We start from the raw sequence: 23538 nt of genomic DNA on the forward strand, positions 1-23538 counted from the left end.
AGGAAATATACAAGAAAATAGTCTTATTATCTAATGGACATATCTTATGTCTGACCTAAAATTATACTCCCCCACCAACCTTATTCACAGGTATAAAATTCTGATGATGCGTAACTGTCTTTATTTCTCTTTTGAAGGTCAATTTGATTTTAATCTAAAATATACCTCAGGTTATGGGGAGATTCTAAAAAAGAATTTCCATAAATGTCTTGAATAATATCACATTGGAAGATTGATTCAACAAAGTCATTTAGCTTCCCAGAGTGAGAGTTTCTTTCTTTCTTTCTTCTTTTTTTTTTTTTTTTTGCTTTTTAGGGCCACACCATAGCCACAGCAACACCGAATCCTTAACCCACTGAGCGAGGCCAAGGATCAAACCTGCAACCTCATGGTTCCTAGTCAGATTCATTTCCACTGCGCCACGATGGGAACCCCCAAGAACCTTCACTTTTAATAGCCCCTGAACTGTCTTTTTTATTCTTTCTTTCTTTTTTCATCTTTTTAGGGCTATACCCACAGCGTGTGGAAATTCCCAGGCTAGGGGTTGAATCGGAGCTGCAGCCACTGGCCTACACCACAGCCACAGCAACTTGGGATCTGAGCCAAGTCTGTGACCCACAACCACAGCTCATGCCAATGCTGGATCCCTAACCCACTGAGTGAGGCCAGGGATCAAACCCACATCCTCATGGGTACTAGTCAGGTTTGTTACCACTGAGCCACAATGGGAACTCCCTCCCCGAGCTATCTTTATCCACTAAATTTGGAGAGTAACTGCCTATGTTTTGTGTTTGTACACATGTACCAGTACCTCTGTAATATTGACCCTGGTCTGTTAAATGAGTTGAAAGTATTGGAAAGAAAAGAAAAAACTGACCTGTTTTATGCAGCCTGGCCTTTTAAGGCCAGACTCGTGAGGAAGTTTTGAAGAAAGATGTCCCCTCCTGGGCTCCATTTTTATGTAAGCCACTTACTTGGAAGACAATCTCACTTCTGAGTGGACCTCAGCTGCACATCTCTGTGGGCTCTGACTACTCTCTTCTCTCCTGCCAGGTGAGCTGGTTTACCAGGCTCAGTCCCCAGATGAAGGTGCCCTGGTCACTGCTGCCAGGAACTTTGGCTTTGTGTTCCGTTCCCGTACATCTGAGACAATCATGGTAGTTGAAATGGGGGAAACCAAAATCTACCAACTACTGGCTATTTTGGACTTCAGCAATGTGCGCAAGAGGATGTCCGTTATTGGTGGGTGCCCCTCTAGCTGATCCTCTCCCCTTATTTGTCTTCCATACACATTCACACATCGACTTTCTCCTCTATCTACACACAAATGTTTTCTCCCATCCAAATGCCATTTCACAGGTACCCTGCCTCAAATACAAATACATGGCCATTCTCACTTTCTCTCATAATCCTTTGTATTTTCTCATATACACACATGCAAGCTCACCACCATGTGCTAAGACCAAGGCCCCTTTTTAGTGATCCTGGGTTATGGCTTGTCAGAACCCTCAAAGCTATAATAATAACAGAGAATAAATCCATAAATCCTGAAGTTGGAAGAAATGGGGGCAGACAATATAAGAGAAATTCTATTATCTTGCTCAATTAATTTGGGCCTCAGACTAAAGAGGAAGAAGTCATTTTTATTTATTTATTTATTTTTCCCACTGTACAGCAAGGGAATCAAGTTATTCTTACATGTATACATTTTTCCCCCACCCTTGTTCTGTTGCAATATGAGTATCTAGACATAGTTCTCAATGCTACTCAGCAGGATCTCCTTGTAAATCTATTCTAAGTTGTGTCTGATAAGCCCAAGCTCCTGATACCTCCCACTCCCTCCCTCTCCCATCAGGCAGCCACAAGTCTATTTTCCAAGTCCATGATTGAAGAAGTCATTTTTGATCTTTGGTCCTTACTAGGTGTGGGCCTTGGTCTGGAACTTGGCTTCAAGAAGGTAAATGTGATTCTGTATCAGAGTTTTCCATAGGTTATATTGACCCCATGGAAAAACTATTTCCAAAAGGTCCTCCCTAATTCTCACCAGCCCTCATCACATCACTCATCCTGTGTGACAGCTCATTGAGTGCTTATTAGCCCCAAAAGGTATCAGAAATACATGCCGTGGGAACAGCCTCCTGCCATCCCTCAGTGGCCCAGACAAGTTCTTCTAACACTGGACCTGTATGGTTACTTTGCTTAAGTTGTTTTTCCTTAGTGAGGACACCTGAAGATCGTGTAATGTTGTTCTGCAAGGGCGCAGACACCATCCTCTGTCAGCTACTTCATCCATCCTGTAGATCCCTCAAAGAAGTGACCATGGATCATTTAGATGTAAGTGTTTAGTTTCTGGGGAGTGAAGCTGTGGGTGATTCTGTGTATCTGGATATGTGTCCATATATGTGTCCCTGTGTCAGTTTGTTTTAGTGCAGGGTAGATTGGTGGCTGTGTCTCTTTAATTGATGGAAGAATAATAACTGTCTCATTCTGTGGGACTCTTACTGACCACATAGCCAGCTTCTGTGTCAAGGAGTTAGATGGTCCAGGATTCCAGAAACATGATGAAGACTGTGTTGTGGGTGCACTTACACAATCAGAACAGTTTGCTCTATGATTCCTAGCTCAGCAGGTCCTGTGGTCAGATCTAGAATTTGCTTCAGAATAGGGCCTAATGATATGGGAGGCCCCACCCCACCAGCCACGATGGGAACAAACTGCTTTTAGGGTACGGAGCAGAGCACCAGGCTTGAGCTGTTTAGGGGACCATTTGTCACCACCCTCTGTTATTCATGGGGTTAGAATCCCCAAGGGTCCCTACCTATCCCACCACACTTCCATTCTCTAGGATTTGAGATGTATCAGAAAGAGAGGATTGTTCCAGACTGCTGGTATTAGAAAGGAAAACCAGATTCATGCTGTCTGGGGTTTCTACCCTTAAACCTAGATATGTGAAGGGTTGGGGGAATAGGACAGGGGATATGAGGGGGAAGGGGCAGATCATAAAAATATTTTAAAGAAGAAATAGATTGGCGGAAATGCTATTAGGCCATTTTGGCTGGACCCTCTATTAATATATCATCAGAAGTCAGAAAGACAAATGGCCAACAAGCACATATGAAGTTAGCAACTTCTCTATATGCTTGTCGAAACTTTTGTCTGGTCATCTTTTTTTAGTTTAGTTATCCTAGTGGCATGAAAAAGTATCTTGTGATTTTTTATTTGTATTTCCCAGATGGCTAATGACATGGGACATCTTTTCATGTGCTTGTTGGCCATTTGTCCCCGTCACATCCCCTGTCCTATTCCCCCAACCCTTCACATATCCAGCTTTAAGGGTAGAAACCCCAGAGAGCATGAATCTGGTTTTCCCTTCTAATGCCAGCAGACTGGAACCAATCTCTCTTTCCCCTAGCCTCTGGTACCCACTAATCTACTTTCTGTTCTATAGATTTACCAATTTTAGACATCACATATAAATGAAATCATACAATATGTGGCCTTTTGTGACTGGCTTCTTTCACTTAGCCTAATGTTTTCAAGGTTCGTCCACACTGTAGCATGTATAAGTATCTCATTCCTTTTTGTGACTGAATAGTATTCATTGTACAGATATCTCACATTTTTTAATGATTTTTATTTTCTCCATTATAGTTGGTTTAGTGTTCTGTCAAGTTTCTACTGTACAGCAAAGTGACCCAAGTCACAAAAAGGAATGTTTACCAGAGGTTAGAGGAAAAGGAAATGGGAATGACTGCTAATGGGCACAGGGTTTCTTTTGAAGCCGATGAAAATGTTTGGGATTTAGATAGTAGTGATGGTTGTGCAGCTTTATGAGTGTAATTTTTTTTTCTTTTGGGGGTCATACCTGTGGCATATGGGAGTTCCCAGGCTAAGGGTCGACTCTGAGTTGCAGCTGCTGGCCTGCACTACAGCCACAGCCACATGGAATCCAAGCCATGACGTCTGTGACCTATATACCACAGCGCACGGCAAGGTCGGATCCTTAATGTACTGAGCGAGGCCAGGGATCGAACCCACATCCTCATGGATACTAATCAGGTTTGTAACCTGCTGAACCACAACGGGAACTCCTGAATATAATTTTTTAAAACCGCTTAATTATGTACTTTAAAAGGGTGAATTTTAGGATCCATAATTACATCTCAGGTTTTTTAAAAAGTCAGTGAAGTGTTCCACATAGGACGGCTCTTATGTCTTATACTAGTTTTCTGAGGCCACTGTTTCATTTTTTGTTTTTGGGTTTTATTTTTTTATGGGCTATCCTTAAAACACTTATCTTTTAACCATCCAAAACATATGAATTAGGGTGTCTTCTCAGAGACATTTCCACAGACTAGCTTCAGAGAGGCTCATAAAACTATTTCAGGTCTTTTGACCTGCTTCCTGCTACCAACCTTAGCCATAACCATAGTGGAAACTGACTCCACTATAATCTATTAACTACTGATGATACACCTGTAAGAGTCAAGTTCTAGAAACCCACTCATGCAGAAACACAAAAGCCCTCTAAGACAGGAATCCAGCAAACGGGTCACACAAAAACAAGCAGCAGTCAGGATTTGGGCCCAGGGCCCTTGTTTCCCCACCACAAGAGAAAAGAAAAATAGATAAGTAGAGGATAAATAAGAAAAAATGTTGGAGTTCCTGTCGTGGCGCAGTGGAAACGAATCTGACTAGGAACCTTGAGGTTGCGGGTTTGATCCCTGGCCTTGCTCAGTGGTTTGAGGATCCGCGTTGCCATGAGCTGTGGTGTAGGTTGCAGACACGGCTGGGATACAGCTGGGATCCCGAGTTGCTGTGGCTCAGTAGCTACAGCTCCAATTCGACCCCTAGCCTGGAAACCTCCATGTGCCTCGGGTGCAGCCCTATAAAGGCAAAAAGACAATAACAATAATAATAACAATGTTAACACAGGCTGCTAAATTATTTGTTGAATGGATTAAGGATCTGTCAGTGAGTATACTGTTCAACTTGTCAAGTCCTCTTATCAGTATCCCATCCAAAATCAGTTTCTGCTGTATCTCTTCCTTCTTTTTTTGGTAATAGCTGAAGTATATTTTTAATTGCTGAATATATATATATTTGTTATTGAGTTAAAAGTGGTACATAACATTATGTAAGTTTCAAGTGTACAACATTATAATTTGATAATTTATATCCACTTCAAAGTGATCACCACTTTGTCTTGTCATCACCCATCACCATACAATTGACCCCCTTCACTCGTTTCACCCTCCCACCTGCAATCCCTTTCCCCTCTGGTAACCACCAATGTGTTCCCTGTGTCTGTGAGTTTGTTTTTCTTTTGTTTGTTCATTTGTTTGTTTTTTAGATCCCACGTGTAAGTAAAATCATATGGTGTTTGGTATTTCTTTATCTGATTTATTTCACTTAGCTTAATACCCTCGACGTCCATCCATCTTGTTGCAAATGGCGAGATTTCTTCTTTTATGGCTGCTTAGTAATTCCATTCATTAATGGCCACTTAGGTTGTTTCCATACCTTGGCCATTGTAAGTAATGCTGCAGTGGACATGGGGCACATGTATCTTTTTGAATTAGTGATTTCACATTCTTTGGAGTAGCTAGACCTAGATTGATAGCTTTTTGTTTGTTTGCTTTTTTTTTGGCCATGCCTGCAGCATGTGGAAGTTCCCAGGCTAGGTATTGAACCTACACCACAGCAGTGACCTAAGTGGCTGCAATGACAGTGCCAGATCCTTAACCCACTTTGCTGCAAGGGAACTCCCTATTTTAATTCCCAAAAAGACAAGAAACTTCAAGTGTTGGAGAGGATGTAGAGAAAAGGGAACCCTCATACACTATTGATGGGAGTATAAACTGGTGCAGGCACTATGGAAAACAGTATGGAGATTCTTCCTTTCTCTTTTTTTGTTAAGAAATTTATTTTTTCTATTATAGTTGATATACAATATTCTGTCAATTTCTGCTGTTCAGCAGAGTGACCCAGTTATACATATACATACATACATTCTTTTTCTCACATTATCTTCCATCATGTTCTATCATAAGCAGGATCTCATTGCTTATTCACTCCAAAGGCAATAGTTTGCATCTACTAACTCCAAACTCCCAGTCCAACCCACTCTCTCCCCCTCCCCCTTGACAACCACAAGTCTGTTCTCCATAGCTATGAGTTAGTTTCTTTTCTGTAGATAGGTTCATTTGTGCCATATATTAGATTCCAAATATAAGTGATATCATATGATATTTGTCTTTCTCTTTCTGACTTCACTTAGTATGAGAGTCTCTAGTTCCATCCATGTTGCTGCAGGTAGCATTATTTTGTTCTTTTTGATGGTTGAGTACTATTCCACTTTGTATATATACCACATCTTTTTTTTTTTTTTTTAAATCTTTTTGTCTTTTTAGGGCCACTCCCGCAGCATATGGAGGTTCCAAGGCTAGGAGTCGAATTGAAGCTGTAGCCGCCGGCCTACACCAGAGCCACAGCAACACAGGATCCGAGCCATGTCTGCAACCCACACCACAGCTCACGGCAATGCCGGATCCTTAACCCACTGAGTGAGGTCAGGGATCAAACCCGCAACCTCATGGTTCCTAGTTGGATTCGTTAAGCACTGTGCCATGACGGGAACTCCAATGTATACCACATCTTAATCCATTTGTCTGTTGATAGACATTTAGGTTGTTTCCATGTTTTGGCTATTGTGATTAATGCTGCTATGAACATAGGAGTACATGTATCTTTTTCAATAAAAGTTTTTGTCTGTATATATGCCCAAGAATGGGATTGCTGAGTCATATGGTAGTTGTATATTTAGTTTTCTAAGATATCTCCATAGTGTTTTCCATAGTGGTTGCACCAATTCACATTCCCACCAACAGTGAAGGAGGAATCCCTTTTCTCCACACCCTCTCTAGCATATTTTTTTTTTTTTTTTTGTCCTTTTGCCTTTTCTAGGGCCACTCCCATGGCATATGGAGATTCCCAGGCTAGGGGTCTGATCAGAGCTGTAGCTGCTGGCCTGCACCAGAGCCATAGCAACACAGGATCCAAGCCGCGTCTGCAACCTACACCACAGCTCACAGCAACGCTGGATCCTTAACCCACTGAGCAAGGCCACGGATTGAACCCGAAACCTCATGGTTCCTAGTCAGATTCATTAACCAGTGAGCCACAATGGGAATTCCCCATCTGTATATCTTCTTTGGAGAAATATCTCTTCAGGTCTTCTTCCCATTTTTTCAATTGTGTTGTTTTGTTTTGTTTTGTTTGCTGTTGAGCTGTGTAAGTTATTTGTATATTTTAGAGATTAAGCCCTTGTCAGTTGCATTGTTTGAAACTATTTTCTCCCATTCCATAGGTTGTCTTTTTTTTATGGTTTCCTTTGCTGTGCAAAGTTTGATTAGGTCCCATTGGTTTATTTTTGTTTTTATTTCTGTTGCCGTGGGAGACTGACCTAAGAAAACCTTTGTACGGTTGATGTGGGAGAATGTTTTCCCTATGTTCTCTTCTAGGAGTTTTATGGTATCTTGTCTTATGTTTAAGTCTTTAAGCCATTTTGAGTTTATTTTTGTGCAGGGTGTGAGGGTGTGTTCTAGTTTCATTGATTTACACACAGCTGTCCAGTTTTCTGAGTATCACTTGCCAAAGAAACCATCTTTTTTCCCATTTTATATTCTCGCCTCCTTTGTTGAAGATTAATTGACTGTAGGTGTCTGGGTTTATTTCTGTGTTCTCTATTCTGTTCCTTTGGTCTGTAAGATTCTTCCTTTTTAATAAGTCTCTTGAGATCTTCTCTCAACCTTCATTTTTATAGCTTTGAGTCCCAGCAGTACAGAGGTTTGAGAGGCAGCATTTTCTACAGATATTGCTTTATGTTAATTTCACCTGACAGCTAACATGAAGAGCTCAGCAGTCACAAAACGAACTAAAAGCAAAACATCAAGATGAAAAATTCTGTTTCTCTTTGGTCTTACAGTGCCAAAGTGAATTATTTTGAAGCTCACTATTAACAGTGATTATGGAGAATTGTTATTCATTGTTATGTGCAACTCTCAAGACACAAAATCTGCTTATAACCCCCCTTTAATTTAGATATGAATTGTGCCCTAAATCACCCACACTCTCACCCAGCTCTTCTTATGACCAAGACTATACTTTTGCAAGGTAGTTATCTATGGCTAGTAAGAATGTATTGGTAGCCAAAGAGCAAAAGATGCTCACTCACCCAGAGAGCATTTCAGCAGTGGTCTCATTAACACTCTGGCTGTGACTAATCAACTGAGCAAACCAACTATGGAAAAATATACAAGTATGTATGCTATTTGAGATGCACATTAAATACTTGATGAAGGAAGGCAGAGAGAGGGAAATAAATGTATGTATACTTATAAAAAAATAACACCCTTGATTATTTTTATAACAACTCTTTTTTACTTTATTACTCTCATTACTCTCATATTATAGACATAATTATCTTCTGTGTAGCAGGTGAATTATTTTCCCAGTTTTATGAGAAAGGAATCCAGAAGGCTTCCTTCTCTGCTAGGGTCACACAGCAAGTTATCTAACCACAGGTAGAAGTTAGAATCTGCTTCCTCTGAGAAGTCCTTTCAAACTTCAGTCACAGCTATGCTGTCCCCTTTCTTAGGACATTTTGCTGAGAAATTTCAGCGGTGCTTTCAGGTTAGGTTAGGTACTAGCCCCACAGTACTAATTAATAAAGCCTATATTGCAGGTGGATGGAGCCTGTGGGGTTAGTCTGTCATTCCTTAACTCAGCCCTAACCCAGCCCAAGTCCTCTCAGTGCACACACGTGTCTTCTAGGATTTTGCCAGTGACGGCCTTCGTACCCTCATGGTGGCCTACCGAGAACTGGACAATGCATTCTTCCAGAACTGGAGCCTGAAACACAATGAAGCCTACCTGTCTTTGGAGGATCGGGAAAATAAAATATCACTTGTCTATGAAGAGATTGAAAAAGACTTGATGGTTAGTATGAGGAAGCCAGTGACAGACTGAGGACAGGATTTGGAGGTTGGGTGTGGGGTGTCAGGAGACTGAGCAAAAGCTCTGAGTGACTTCCAGCAAATCAGTAGGTTCAGGGTATCTCTCTCTGGGTACTGGATCCTGGAATCCAAGCTGATTCAGGATATCCTGGATTTTTGAGATCCATAAATAATAATAATAATAATAATAAATGCACTGGTTGTAAATTTCATCTTTCTAGCAGTGTTTCTTATCCCGGAGCTGCTCATAGAAGCTAAGTAATCTAAGAAGAAATCAAGGTCTGAATAATTAACAAATTAGATAGGCCAGAACTAAATGATGGAATAATCAAGACAAAAATATTCACTCATTCATTCAATATATTCATTAAGTGCTTCCTATGTGCCAGGCACTGTTTTAAGCCCTGGGCATGTAGTTGTAGACAAAATAGACCAAAAAAAGTTTTATATATATATATATATATATATATATATATATATATATATACACACACACACACCGTATGTTAGGTGGTGCTATGGAGGAGAATAAAGCCAGGAAGAAAGGAAGGAAGTATCAGCATATGTGTGTGTGTTTGGAGAGGGCAGAGCATGGTTACTATTTTTAAACCCCATGCTTGGTTTTCACTATGAAGGAGACATCTGAGCAAAGACCTAAAGAAGGTGGCAAGCCAAGCACATATCTGGGGAATTAGTTTTCCAGAAAGAAGGACTAGCAAGAGCAACAATGCTGAAACAGGAGCAGGTCTAGTTAGTTAGTTGGAAAGAAAAGCAGCCCGTGTGGCTGGTACAGTCTAAGTGAGGAGGAGGGACTAAAAGGACATGAGACAGAGAAGCCTGATAAGGGGGCGTCTTATCAGGCCCATATAAAGACTTATAGAGAGACATGAAAACCACTGAAGAGGTCAACAAGAGGCGCAAATCGAAGTGAATAAGTCTGGCTGCCATGTTGAGATTACACAGTAGGAAAGCAAGTGCAGACCCAGAGAGACGATTAGAAAGTAGTGGCAACATTGCAGGTGAGAGGCGATAATGGCTTGGACCAGACCGAAGTAGTGGAAGCAGTAAGAAATGGTCAGGTTCTCTACATTTTTAAAAGGTAAAGTCAAGAGAATTTGCTGATGGATTAGATAATAGGATATGAGAAAAAGGAGTTAAGGACAACCCCTGAATTGTTGACCAAACTAATACAGCCTCTGCTATAAGAAGAGAAATTACTGACACCAAATAGGAAATTGTAGAGATCCCAAAGGTCACAAATCTCTTCCCATGGTCAGTTCTGTGGTTGGTATTTCTAGTCTCTCCTTTTGAAGACCTGGCAGAACTCAGTCAGTAGTTTGGCCATCCATCCGAGTTCCTCAGACTCAGTCCTGGTGCCCATCCCTGTGGTCAGTCAGGACTGGTACAGAAAAGTCTCTTGTTCATAGAGCGAAAGCATGGTGTTGGACCAACATGCTTTTAATCTAGTGTAGGAGAGGCCTTGAAAACCTTAGAGGCGCTCAGAAGATACAGACAAGTGAAGTTCACCTTTTTTTTTTTAGGATTGAAAGAAAAACTGGAGTGGGATATGGGGATCCCTTGTCCAGGACCCACTATTTTGGAGACCAAAGCTAGGAAATGTACTGTGAAGCAAGGGAGAAGTGAAAGTGTGTTGAGAAACCGATGATTTAGAAGTGGCACAGAGTTCCTCTTGTAGCTCAACGAGTTAAGGACCCAACATTGTATCTGTGAGGATCCAAGTTCCATCCCTGGCCTTGCTCAGTGGGTTAAGAATCTAACGTGCCACATGTGGCGTAGGTTGAAGATGTGGCTCAGATCCAGTGTTGCCATAGCTGTAATGTAGACCCAAGAACTTCCGCATGATGCAGGGGCGGCCATAAAAAGGGGGAAAAAAAGAAGGAAGAAAGTGGCACAAAGCTTCGTGTACTTGAGCTTTGGTCCCTAATATTCTATAGAGTTTCTAAATTTAATTTCAGTCTGTGGTTGAACAGCTGTGTCTGCTGACAGGTGAAGTGTGCTGAGTTTTATACTTTGGGGTCCTCGTGCAGGACAGAGCAGCTTACTAAAGAGGATGCTGAGGTGCCAGTCTGGTGGTTGGGTGCCACAGAATGCTGTGAGTCTCTCCCTTTTCCCCACTCACTGATATCTCTATTCCAAGCTATTAGGGGCCACAGCCATAGAAGACAAGCTGCAGGATGGAGTACCTGAGACGATCTTCACACTGAATAAAGCCAAAATTAAAGTGTGGGTTTTAACTGGAGATAAGCAAGGTAAAGGGGTGTTCCTCATCAGACCGATCTACTCTGGCCATTTCTTCATTTTCTTTTTCGTTTCCTTTTATTTTCAGCCATTTATTTGACAAATACTTTACAACCCAGGTTAAATCCTTATAGGACATCTTCATACAGATGAAGTCCCTGTCTTGCGTACAGTTTGCTAAGCATATTAGTACTTTATGCCAGATGCTGTATTAGGCATTGAGGACACAGAGATGAGTCAGTCATATGCGATCTCCATCATGCAGGAACTCACAAGTTAAAAAAACTTTTAGAGTTGTCTTTCACATTCTCTGTTGTCCCAAAGATTTATTCTTTTACCATGTTCTACCAGTTCTTCTGAGAATCCACTTAACTATACCACCCCCCTAGTTTAACCTTTGTCCCCTGTTGGCTATACTTCTGAATTCTGATCTCTCTGTTTCTTGCTCTTATTAATTTCAGTATAGCCTACATACAACCATCAGCTTAATCTTCCTAAAAGATACTGCTTTAATGATGTTACTCTGTACTCAGGTACCTACAACAACTTCACATGGTAAAGTCGGCTCCATTGTTTGGCCTTCAAGACCTTGATAATCTCTTGCTACCTACACATCCTCATCTCCTTCCATATGTGACCATTACCTTCAGTCCCTAATCAATTCCTACTCTAGGCTCTCTGTTTGGGTTGTTTCCTCATTTGAAATTTTGCCCCCCTTAAACAAGTCTTGCTCATCTTTTAAGGCCTTTCTCTAAGAAAGTTTCTATGGCAATTGCAGTCTCTCCTCTGAATTTTGATACTATCTGCAGCCAGGGTTCAAGACTTAATTATTTTCTACCTTTGGTATGAATTTAATCCAAATTCCAGATTTCTTTTTTTTTTCTTTCTTTCTTTTTTTTTTTTTTTGTCTTTTAGGGCTGCACTTGCAGCTTATGGAGGTTCCCAGGCTAGGGGTCTAATCAGAGCTGTAGCCACCAGCCTACATGACAGCCACAGCAACGAGGGATCTGAGCTGCATCTGTGACCTACACCACCACTCATGGCAATGCCAGATCCTTAACCCACTGAGTGAAGCCAGGGATCAAACCGGCAACCTCATGGTTCCTAGTCGGATTCATTCACCACTGAGAAACAATGGGAACTCCCCCAAATTCCAGATCTCTTTATGCCAAGGGAAGACTCCAACCTCACCATGTCTTAGTACCCCCATAATATCTAGCATAGACTTCAGGACCCAGGTTTGATCCTTGGGGCAGCATGGTGAGTTAAAGGATTGACTGTTGCTACAGCAGCAGCATAGGTTGCAACTGTGTCTCAGATCTGATCGCTGGCTTGAGAACTCCATATGCCTCCAGGCAGCCAAAAAAGAAAGAAAAAAAAAGTTCTTCAGTTTCTAAGCTTAAATTTTAAAATAATTTAAATTGACCAAAAAAAATTTTTTTTAATCTGTAAAAAATCAACTGTAAAAAAAAAAAATCTAGCATAGAAGCAGGCACAGTTCTGTTCCAGGAAATACATCCAGATTGCCTGGAGAAGTGGATACAGACTGGAATTACTTTAAGAAATAGGGAAAGGCTTTGTAGAGAAAGCTGAGTCAGAATGATCCTAGTTATTGATAAATAACTTGTAAGTCTGTACCAGGTAGACAGTTTCCTGTGGATGTTTAAAAATGGTCTCCATTGACTCATGAAAAATACACTTTGACTGAAGTCATGGCAAATTTGGACATATAGGCTCCACAGCACTGTTAGGGCCCTTGTACCTGTACACTCTAGTGGCCCTGTCCCAGCCAAAATGGGAGCTGTGTTCCCTCTTGCCCTGCAGAGACTGCGGTGAATATTGCCTATGCCTGTAACATATTTCACGATGAAATGGATGGGATATTTATCGTGGAGGGCAAGGATAATGAAACTGTCCAGCAAGAACTCAGGTATGATGGGAGAACTGCCACAGCCCATCCCTGGACCCAAGATTTCCCACCCATCTCCTCATCCATATGGCCCCCCACATTACCAGAAGGAACAGAGAAGAAAGAGAGGAGGGGAAAACAAAAAGCCTAAAATGTTTGAGAGAATTTTGTGAAGAAGCAATAGGGCTCAGGGAGTTGGCGTGTAGGAGTGGAGAAGGATTGTGTATAGAGGATCAGGCACCTAAGGCAGGGTAGGTCTCAGGAGGTTGTCGGGTCTATGGCCCTAAGTGGTGCTTTGCAGAGGCTCTATATCCACCTTGCCCACTTTCACTTTGGGACACATTTTCCTTCTTAAACCCTGAGGCTTCAGGTCAACACTAACCATTACTCTTGGCTTTTAGGTCAGCAAGGGACCAAATGAAACCTGGCTGTCTACTGGAATCAGACCCAATAAACAGTTACCTAGCCACAAAGCCGAAAATGCCTTTCAGAATACCTGAGGAGGTGCCCAATGGCACCTATGGCTTGGTCATCAGTGGCTACAGTCTGGTGGGCAATACAAACCTACAACTCTGTTCTCCTCTTCCAAGGAAACTTTTCCCTAGGTCCAACCCACTTCAGGGAAATTTCACAATCCTTCCTCTATTCCATGAGTTATTCTATTTCCTTTCCCTTCAGATGCCGTTGCCTGACAGACAACTTTGCTCACCCTTTTCTAGGCTGGAATAATGAGGAAAGAGATGCCAAGGGCATATTTCTTCCTTATCCAAATTCTTCACTACTGATGTGGCCCATCACATGGGGGCGGGGTGGGAGGGGGCGCAGATTGAGCTGAACCAGGTCCTCCAAAAAGTCTCTTGGCCTTATAACCCAGTCAACTGATCTGACCCAGTGAAAGACTGGACTGTTTTCCCACTAGAGGCTGGATCAGATATGCAGATGCCTAGAACCGACTTGAGGGCTTGGCTTCCTTGGGAGTGGAGCACTTTGGGAGCAGCTCTGCCTGACCTATGTTGCAGAGGGGAGTGTGGAGGGGAAAGAAAAGGCCTAAGAAGGTTCTGTCCTGAGAGCCTTTGGGGGCAGCCTGAAATATGAATGTTCCCTGGTGTTGCAGGCCCACGCTCTAGAAGGGAACCTACAGCTGGATCTGCTGCGAACGGCATGCATGTGCAAGGGGGTGATCTGTTGTCGAATGACACCCCTTCAGAAGGCCCAGGTGGTAGAGCTGGTGAAGAGGTACAAGAAGGTGGTGACTCTGGCCATCGGGGATGGGGCCAATGACGTCAGCATGATCAAAGGCATGTGAGGGGTGGGAGGTCGTAGTGCTCGATCACGGGCTTACCCTTTCCTTCTTCCGTGGGTGGGACTGATCTGGGTAGCACTGTGTTGCAGGTTCACACTCCTACATATCATATGTACCATACATTTATACTGTTTTGCAACTTCATTTAAGCTCCTCTACACCTGAATTCCCACTTATTTACACATCATTACATCAGCCCATATCCCAGTCATGCACACATTCAGATTCAGGTACCCAGCACTCATATACACACAGATACCCTGGCTCCTGCAAGAACACATGTGTATATTCACAGAACAGCAGGCTGTGCAACTACAATATCATCTTTCTGAGAAGGCATCAAAGCACATAGAAAGGAGGGCAGGAGTCATGGTCTTTTCCTTTTTCAAAGGCTGAGCAATGTTAGGCAGAAGACAGGGCTGCCCAACCAGGGAATTAGCTGTGCCACTTGATACAGGGATCTTTTCCTCTCTGAGGCAGCATCCCCACAAGTTTGCCTTGACTCCTCTGGCTAGAGAAGAATAGCAGACTCACTGATGTTTCAGAGCAGTGGAAGCAAATGGCCAAAACCATGTTAATTTCAGCTGAATGTTGTTGGCTTCTAGCAACTTGTGGTTCCCTGAGATATGGACAACATCTAACAGTCCTCTAGTCCAAGCTCTCTCCCCATACCGGAAACACTAGCAGATATTCCAGCCTCAGCTTCAATACTAGGACATGTTCTTGCTCTCTTCCCCAGTTTCTAGAACTTCTTTGGCTTTTAGGGCGTTAGAGGTTTTAATTATTCTGTTAAGCAATGTAATCAATGAATTACATGATTACATGAGCAATGAATTTGGCCTATGCTACAACAGACTAATTAAAACTTTTAAGTCTAATCTTTTCTCAAGCATAATCGTTGCTTTGTCCAGAAAAATCACCTTAAGCCTCCTGAAGAACTTGTTTTTTTTACTAACAAAGTGTAAACATCATTTATTCCTCACAGCAGTTTGATTTTAGCTCCTTAGATAAACTTAGGTAATTAAATACTGTGTTAGATTAACATCCACCTTGCAACTTAATTGATTTAAGTGACTTCAAGAGGTAACAAGACATTTTTACCTCAGCATCTGGGTAGTAGAGAAGAGCCCAGATGGCTATGGGAGGTGCAAAGTCCATCGAGAACTGTTCTAGTGCTACCTATGCGAGGCATTCTTGAGTGGCAGCATCCAAAACATAGTGCAGATAAAGGAGCTGTTTTCTGACGGGGAGGGGGAGTGGGAGGGGTGGGCTATCCTTTAAGGAGAAGAGGCTCTGTAAGAAGTCCCACTCTGAGCTGGGCTGAGCATTGCTTTTCAAATGTAAAATAAGAGGTTTGTATCTGACCTCAGCATCCCTTTTATACTTCCCAGGCTGAGAGCCCAGAAAACAAGCCCTGTAGCTGAGAGGTTTCTGGGGTTTCTTTGCAGCTGCCCACATCGGAGTCGGCATCAGTGGCCAGGAGGGAATGCAGGCCATGCTCAACAGTGACTACGCCTTCTCCCAGTTCCACTATCTGCAGCGGCTACTCTTCATCCATGGCCGCTGGTCCTATAACCGCATGTGCAAGTTTCTCAGCTACTTCTTTTACAAAAACTTTGCCTTCACTCTGGTGCACTTCTGGTATGCCTTCTACAGCGGGTTCTCTGCACAGGTAGGAGGTCAGGTGGCATTCCCCACTCTGGTCACCTGGGTCTTCTCTAACCACCACCTACTTCAGCCAGCACAGATCCCTTTTCTTCTCTAGAGACCTGTGTTTCACATGCTACACCCATGCTGATCTCATCTCTTACCTTTATACTAACCTTAGGTTTCTAAACCCTAACTTTTTATCCTGGCTCTTACTTGGCCCTAACTCCTACAAACTCTCCCATAAGATGTTTCCATCTTTTCCCTGACTCGGAGAACTAAAATTTCCAAACATATGTAATGGGGTTGGAAGGAAGGAGATGCCTGGATCTTAGGAGGTTTTTGTTTGTTTGTTGTTTGTTTGTTTCGTCGTTTTGCCTTTTCTAGGGCCACTCCCGCAGCACATGGAGGTTCCCAGGCCAGGGGTCCAGTTGGAGCTGTAGCCACCAGCTTACGCCAGAGTCATAGCAACGCGGGATCCTAGCCGTGTCTGCAACCTACACCACAGCTCACAGCAACGCCAGATCCTTAAGCCACTGAGCAAGGCCAGGGATCGAACCCGCAACCTCATGGTTCCTAGTCAGATTCGTTAACCACTGAACCACGATGGGAACTCCAGGAGTTTTGTTGTTTTTAAGGAGCCAAAGTAATCTTTATGGGATAGGCTAAGCTTCAAAGAGCCTTTGGTTTTGCCAGGCAGGCCAGTTCTGGCATTCACCTGTAGTCGTGTTTGGAAACACGGCTTCCCTTTACTTCTCCTTCCTTACCCAGACATATCACCCTGCCAAACACACCCCGTTGTTGCTGTAATGAAAATGAAATCTCCCCCACAGTAGTAGGGAGAGGTGACACTCGGATATTGATGTTCTAGGAGAAGTCCCTTGTCCTGTGAGTCTCTCAAGGAATCCTAAAGATAAACAACTTCAGGAATGATTATCTTGGGACCTTTACTCCAGGGCTTGGGCTCCAGGGGAAACAGACCAATCAGCAGACAGTAGTAGACTTTTCTACTCCCAGTGTCTAACAAAACCAGTCTGGTTTGTGGAAAGTGTGTGTGCATATACACATGTGTTACTGCTGACCTCTTGTGGCTAGGAAAGAAAGGAGCCCTCCCTGGGGGCTTACCCAGCTGGGAAAGGCTCAATGGATCTATTCTGCTTTCCAGTATTAGAAAGTGTCCAATGTTATGGAAACTACTGAATGCCATAACACAAATAAAGAGCCCAGAGGCTTACATGCCTGGGAACATAGGGGTTACCTAGCATTCCCTAGCAGCCTCTCTGGGGCCCTTTCTGTGCAGGGAAGAGCAGTATAGGTAGGTCACAGTGAGCTGGTCGAAATCAGCCTTGTCAGGCTGGTAACGAACACGTTTGCTGTGGCCTTGCCCAGCCTGGGACCCAGGGATCTTAGCAGAGTACAACCAAATAGAGTCTGGGGTCAGCCTCCTTAGTCAGCTTTTTGAAATTCAAATCCTGCTCTAGGTTAGTATACTGGTGGGTAGGTGGAAGGCAGAAGGGGTGCTCCTGGACCTGGGAAGTAGAACTGAAACTTGGGAGAATAGAGGGATCTAAGAAATCTCCTTGGTATTCTTCCAGACAGTTTATGATACCTGGTTTATCACTTTCTACAACCTGGTCTACACCTCCCTCCCTGTCCTGGGCTTGAGTCTCTTTGACCAGGTAAGAACAGCTGCAAGCCTCCTAGTCAGGGCTGAAGCCCCTGGGCCCTTGAAGAGTATTCCTAAGTAATGAGGACAGTAGTAGCTAAGCTTTACAAAGTCAAGTGTACATGGAATAATTTCTAGAGCAAGGAAGAGAGCTCATCACCTGGAGAGGTATCATTGGATAAAGTAAAGAATCCTCTGCCACAGAGAATAATCATCAGTTTAGAAATCTAAGTTTTCCTGTGTCAGTTTTACCTTTGTAGAGAGAAACATGGAAATTGTGCTGTGCGGTAGATTGAGTGTGTACAAAAGGAAATAGAGTTATTTCCTCTACCTGGCAGGACTAGGTAAAGCAACAGGCTTCAAGAAAGGAGACACTCAGAGAAAGAGAATGAGGTAAGCCAGTGCAGGGAGCCCGAGGTGAGAATCCTGAGGCCAAGCATGGGAAAAGTGGTATGATACCTTGAGTCACAGGGATTCGGCCTAGGGGATACCATCTGTCCCTCTCAGAAATTCCCTGGGCATTGAGGGTCCTGTGCCCTACCGCTCCCTCCTCTTCTACCCCAGCCTCCAGTCCTGGGCACATGGAATAGAAAAGGAGCCTCCAAAGAGGAATAAAGTAGCTAAAAGAGGACATCATGGGATCATGGTTCCTGGTCTCCATCAGGGTAGGAAGGAAAATTCTCCATGAAATAGCTACCAGTCTCAAAGTAGCGAGAAATAAGAACTATGTCATTCAACAGTCTTATCCACCTTCAGTGGTCTTAATTCTAAGGACCCACAACTCTCAAAACAAGCCTCAAGCTCTGTTATCCAGAGTTTTGTATTTAGGATGAAGATGATCCAATGTCATCCACATTGAGAATTTCCTCACCTGAGTTCACTATAGGAATGGAAGGAGCATCACAGAACATAGAAACCTTCAAGGGACTAACTGGTCCCATTGGCTTCCCACTTTCCTTCCACTGGCTTTCATTTGTTTGTTTTCTTGTGTTTTTTTGGGGGGGTATGTTTTTTTTTTCATTTATAATGATTTTTATTTTTTCCTTTATAGCTGGTTTACAGTGTTCTGTCACTTTTCTGCTGTACAGCAAGGTGATCCAGTTACACATCCATGTATACATTCTTTTTTCTCACATTATCCAAGACATGGAAACAACCTATATGACCATCGAGAGATGATTTGATTAAGATGTATACATACACAAAGGAATACTACTCAGCCTTCCACTGGCTTTTGACACAAAGAATACTCAACTACAGGAACACTGAAAACTGGGGGCTCATGTCCCAATTGCCTCCCCATCCCAAGCTCCAGTCCTCCCAACTACTCCCAATCCTAATTGCCCCCTTTCTTAAGTTCCCATCTTGACCCTCTTTCTTAAGTTCCCATCTTGACCCTCTAGTTTTCTTCCACCACCTAGATACTTGCCTAGAGAGTGGGAGTTCAGGAAGGGTGTGTGGTCACTGCTCTATTCTCTGGTTCCACTTCTCAAGTAATCCATGAGGAAGCTCCTAGGCAGCCTGACAGTAGACTCAGTGAGGGGAAAAGCCTTTACTCTGATGGAGATGGGACCTTCTATGGAGAGAACCTGAACCTTCCTCCTTACCTTCTGGTGCTTCCAGGATGTGAATGAAACATGGAGCTTACGTTTCCCAGAGCTGTATGAGCCAGGCCAGCACAACCTCTATTTCAACAAGAAGGAATTTGTGAAGTGCTTAGTGCATGGGATCTACAGTTCCTTAGTGCTGTTCTTTATCCCTATGGGAGCCATTTACAATTCAGTGCGCAGTGATGGGAAGGAAATCTCCGACTACCAGTCCTTCTCCGTGATTGTGCAGACCTCCTTGCTCTGTGCGGTCACAGCACAGGTGTGGCTGGTGTTGGGGTAAGGGGGATTGGGTGGGGAGCCTATTTGAAAGAGAGGGAGGGAGGAGGGAGGAACATGGGAAGGAAGCATCCTCCTTTACAAAACTGGAGAAGGGAGGTGGCTGATAGGTCCCAGGTTATAGACCATTGTACATAAGAAGGTGCTTTTCAGATTGCCCTGGAGACAACCTACTGGACAATGATAAGCCACATCTTTACCTGGGGTAGTCTGGGTTTCTACTTTTGCATCTTATTCTTCCTGTACAGTGATGGTTTATGCCTAATGTTCCCCAACGTCTTCCAGTTCCTAGGTAAGATTCTGCCCAGTGTGTGGCAGGGGCTGGAGGTGGGGGTGGGAGTGTGAACCAAGTATATTTGCTTAATAAATATTTACTGAACAGCTATTACTATGTATTAGGCTCTGTGGATATAAATATGATTAAGATACAGTCTTAGCCCTAAAAGGATTCAAAATCTAGCTGGGTGGGGGGAAATATTTTATCTTATTACAGTCTCTAAGACATTTTCAAGTTTCTTATCTAATTTGATCTTTAAAAGCGTTCTTTGAGGTATACAGGGCAAGAATTATTGGCACCATTTTAAAGACTGGAGGTTTTTAAAAATCAAATGACTCAAATCTAGGTCTCCTAGCTCAGTCCAACTGCCTGCCCTGCTGCCTTCTTGTCTCCCATATTAATTTTTCTCTCTCATCTCCACTCCGATGAGGGCAAAATACAGAGGGAGTAGATGTGTAGGTGTAGATGGTTCCTACCTTTAGTCAAGCCACTTGTTTTTCCCCTCCAACCTTCTATCCCATTTTTGTGTCCAAGCCAATGCTCTAGGATTCCTATAACCTACCCCCACCTCCATGCCCTGCCTGGCCTTTAGAGGGAGACAAAGGCATGTAAATTCACAGTAATTTTGCTACACCAAGGACCTCACTGCAATTCTTTCACATTTATGTTATTTCTCAGGAGACTAAACTGTCTCCAAATCAGTAACTTTTTCTTTGGACTGAAGAGGTACCTAAGTTCTGGCTGGTAGCCCCCTTCCTCTCAGCTCTGGTTCCGGCTTTCCCCTTCTGGCTCATTATTTACAGGTGTGGCCAGGAATACTCTGAACCTGCCGCAAATGTGGCTGAGTGTTATCCTCAGCATGGTCCTCTGTATCTTGCCTGTGATTGGGTACCAATTTCTCAAACCACTATTCTGGCCCGTCAGCGTGGACAAGGTGAGTGGAACAGAGAATCTAGCCAGGTATGATTCATGACCCTCTTTGTCTTTGCCTCTGTGGATAAAAATTCTATCTCCCATGCTCTGGCTATAGATTATTGACAGAATTCATCATTGCATGAGACATCCACTGCCACCCCCGATCCGGACCAAACTGAAACATCCAAGTTCTCGGCGTTCTGCCTATGCATTCTCCCACAAACAGGGCTTTGGGGCCCTCATCACTTCTGGCAAGACACTGAAGACCAAGTTGCCCAAGAAAAAGTAGACGCCTTTAGGGAAACCTCAAAGGAGTCATTGCTCTTCCTCCCTTGTATTCACACAATTTAGTAAGGAGAGATTAGAGTCCCTGGAAATCTGGGGTATAAATCTGCTCTTCCATTCTCACTCCAGGGGCTCAGCCTCTTCCTTGGAAGGCTGTACCCAGGTAAGGCAAGGAAAGGTAAAGAAAGAGCCTCCAGTCACCTGTCAAGAAAAAGCGATGTCAGGCCTCCCTTCTACCAACCCTTCCAAGTTTTAATCCACACAAGCAAATGTGGAAATAATGGGTGAAGAGGGGGAGTGTGGGGAAGGGAGATGAAAATAGGACCTAAGAATCTTGTTTGGGCCCTGTTTCCCATACCCAGAGCAAACAAAAACCTTGCCAGGGCTCTGCAAACATATTTACCAAAGCACCCATCTCAGGTTTATCTGAAGGATTCTGGGTGAGTCTTTTGCTGGTCTGGGTAGCAAAAGGAGGAGGCAGCTGTGAAAATTTGTTCCTAAGCTAAAGGAAAGTCACTGGACCAAAAAAATGAAAGGAGATGGTTTTTGTTTTGATCGAATAGCTCAAGATTTTGCTGCCTTCTCCTTTCTTGACCCCTTTGACCCAAGAACTGACACCTTTTCAGGCCTCAGAACTAGGAGGAGGAGACTGCAGGGGTTTTTAAAATTTTTTTCTTGAGGGTAATAAGCCATAATTGGTGAACATTTGTCTTCATTCCATAAAATTACTTTGAGAAGAAACCCTATGTACTTGGGAATTGTTTCTAAGTTTATAGTTAAGTAATAAAGTATTTATTTTGGAGTGAAGAGATGTGTATGGTGTTTTGGGGCCCCAGTGATAATAACTCAGTCCAAACAATATCATTGGTCTATAGACCCCCCCCAACACTCTTCCCCTTTCAAGTAAGACCAGTATTTCCCTCCCCCTACTCCATCTTTCTCCACTTTCTCAGTTTCATTCCACTTTTCTTCTCCCTAATGCTAAACTCTATCTTGGCCTCAATATGGCCACATCTTTTAACCACATAGTTCTATCATCTTTGCACACCTTAAATAGTAGTTCCCAAATCTCAGTCCTAGGTTCTCTGCCCATCTTTCCCTGTACACTTTTCCTGAGTGACTTCAAACTATGACTCTATTTACAACAGAAAGAATATTCTCAACTCTTTATTCTATATCTTTCTTTGGAGATCCAGATCCATTTATTAAACTGACTCTTAAGACCCTTTGCTTCGTTGACTCTTGGGAAACTCACCAACCTATATTAAATATTTTCCCCAAAAATTTCCTCCCAGGATTTCACTACCATCATCCCTGTCACCCAAGGCAGAATGATGGGAATCATACTATACTCTTCCTATATGGTTTGAGGTCTAATAAGTCATCAAGTCATGTAAATTTGGCATTTTCATTATGTCTTGTTTTTAGTTCCCTCCATTATTACTACCATTGCCCTTGTTCAGACTTTGATCATTTTCCATCTTAATTAATGCATAAAAGCTCCCCATTCATCTTCCTGGTTTTCCCCTATCTAAAGTATCTCTAGCACCATTTCCAGAGTAATCTTTTGGAATAGCAAACTTGATCATGTCAAGCCCCAGCTTAGAATTCTTTTAAGAACTTTGCATGCCTCTTGAATCAGGTTAAAATTGGGTTGTTTTATTATTGGGCCCTCTCTAGCCTTGTCTTCTGCTTTTCCATCGTCTGCACTCACTCCAGTCATGCTATTTCTGCTCTTCATGTCGTCATACATGCTGTTCTCATATCCTAAAGTGCTACCCCCTTCTTCATCCAGCAAACTCCTAGTCACCCTTCAAAACTCAAAGTAGTTGGAACTAGATAGAGGTGATAGTTGAACAGTATTTTGAAGGTACTAAATGCCACTGAATTGTATTCTTTAGTTATGAGAGTGTTTTATGTTATGACAATTTCACTTGTGTTTTTAAAAACTCAGATTAGGCATTGTCTCCTCCAAGAGCTTACCCTGATTCCTCAATATGACTTATATACCTATCCTGTTTATTCAATTTCTCCTCTGTGTATTTCTCTGTCAGTGACACTTATCACAGGGCATTGTGATCATTGATTTACTTGTCTATTCACAACATATAATGGGTCTTTAATAAATGCCTGTTGAATAAACAATGAAATGAAAGAATATTGAAATTTTCTTCTCTATTTTTCTTGTTTCCCCAAATGGCACCATCACCCAGTAGCTCAAATCAAAAACCTGAAAAGTCTTTCTGAACAGCTCTCTTCCATTCCTCTAATCCAATCCATTCTGTTACCAAGTTTCATATGCTCTGTCTTAGAAATGTCTTCGAGTCTTTCCCTTCCTCTTTGTTCCCAAGTTTATTGATTTCATGTTTCTTGC

At 42.8% G+C, this 23538-nt stretch overlaps 1 protein-coding gene across 1 annotated transcript in view; it reads left to right on the forward strand.

Annotated features, from left to right (window-relative positions):
* LOC100156421 (phospholipid-transporting ATPase FetA-like) overlaps positions 1 to 23210 on the forward strand; it is a 99002-nt gene extending 75792 nt beyond the window's left edge. Inside the window, exons 17-29 of the mRNA XM_005660209.2 lie at positions 1054 to 1242; positions 2219 to 2334; positions 8836 to 9000; positions 11176 to 11287; positions 13101 to 13206; positions 13587 to 13734; positions 14300 to 14483; positions 15937 to 16160; positions 17731 to 17814; positions 19425 to 19670; positions 19841 to 19979; positions 20768 to 20898; positions 20995 to 23210. Coding sequence (XP_005660266.1) covers positions 1054 to 1242; positions 2219 to 2334; positions 8836 to 9000; positions 11176 to 11287; positions 13101 to 13206; positions 13587 to 13734; positions 14300 to 14483; positions 15937 to 16160; positions 17731 to 17814; positions 19425 to 19670; positions 19841 to 19979; positions 20768 to 20898; positions 20995 to 21168 — 2018 coding nt within the window. The 3' untranslated portion in view covers positions 21169 to 23210. The remainder of the gene's footprint in view (positions 1 to 1053; positions 1243 to 2218; positions 2335 to 8835; positions 9001 to 11175; positions 11288 to 13100; positions 13207 to 13586; positions 13735 to 14299; positions 14484 to 15936; positions 16161 to 17730; positions 17815 to 19424; positions 19671 to 19840; positions 19980 to 20767; positions 20899 to 20994) is intronic.

This window comes from Sus scrofa, chromosome 1, assembly GCF_000003025.6.
Source record: "Sus scrofa isolate TJ Tabasco breed Duroc chromosome 1, Sscrofa11.1, whole genome shotgun sequence".
Lineage (NCBI taxonomy): Eukaryota > Metazoa > Chordata > Mammalia > Artiodactyla > Suidae > Sus > Sus scrofa.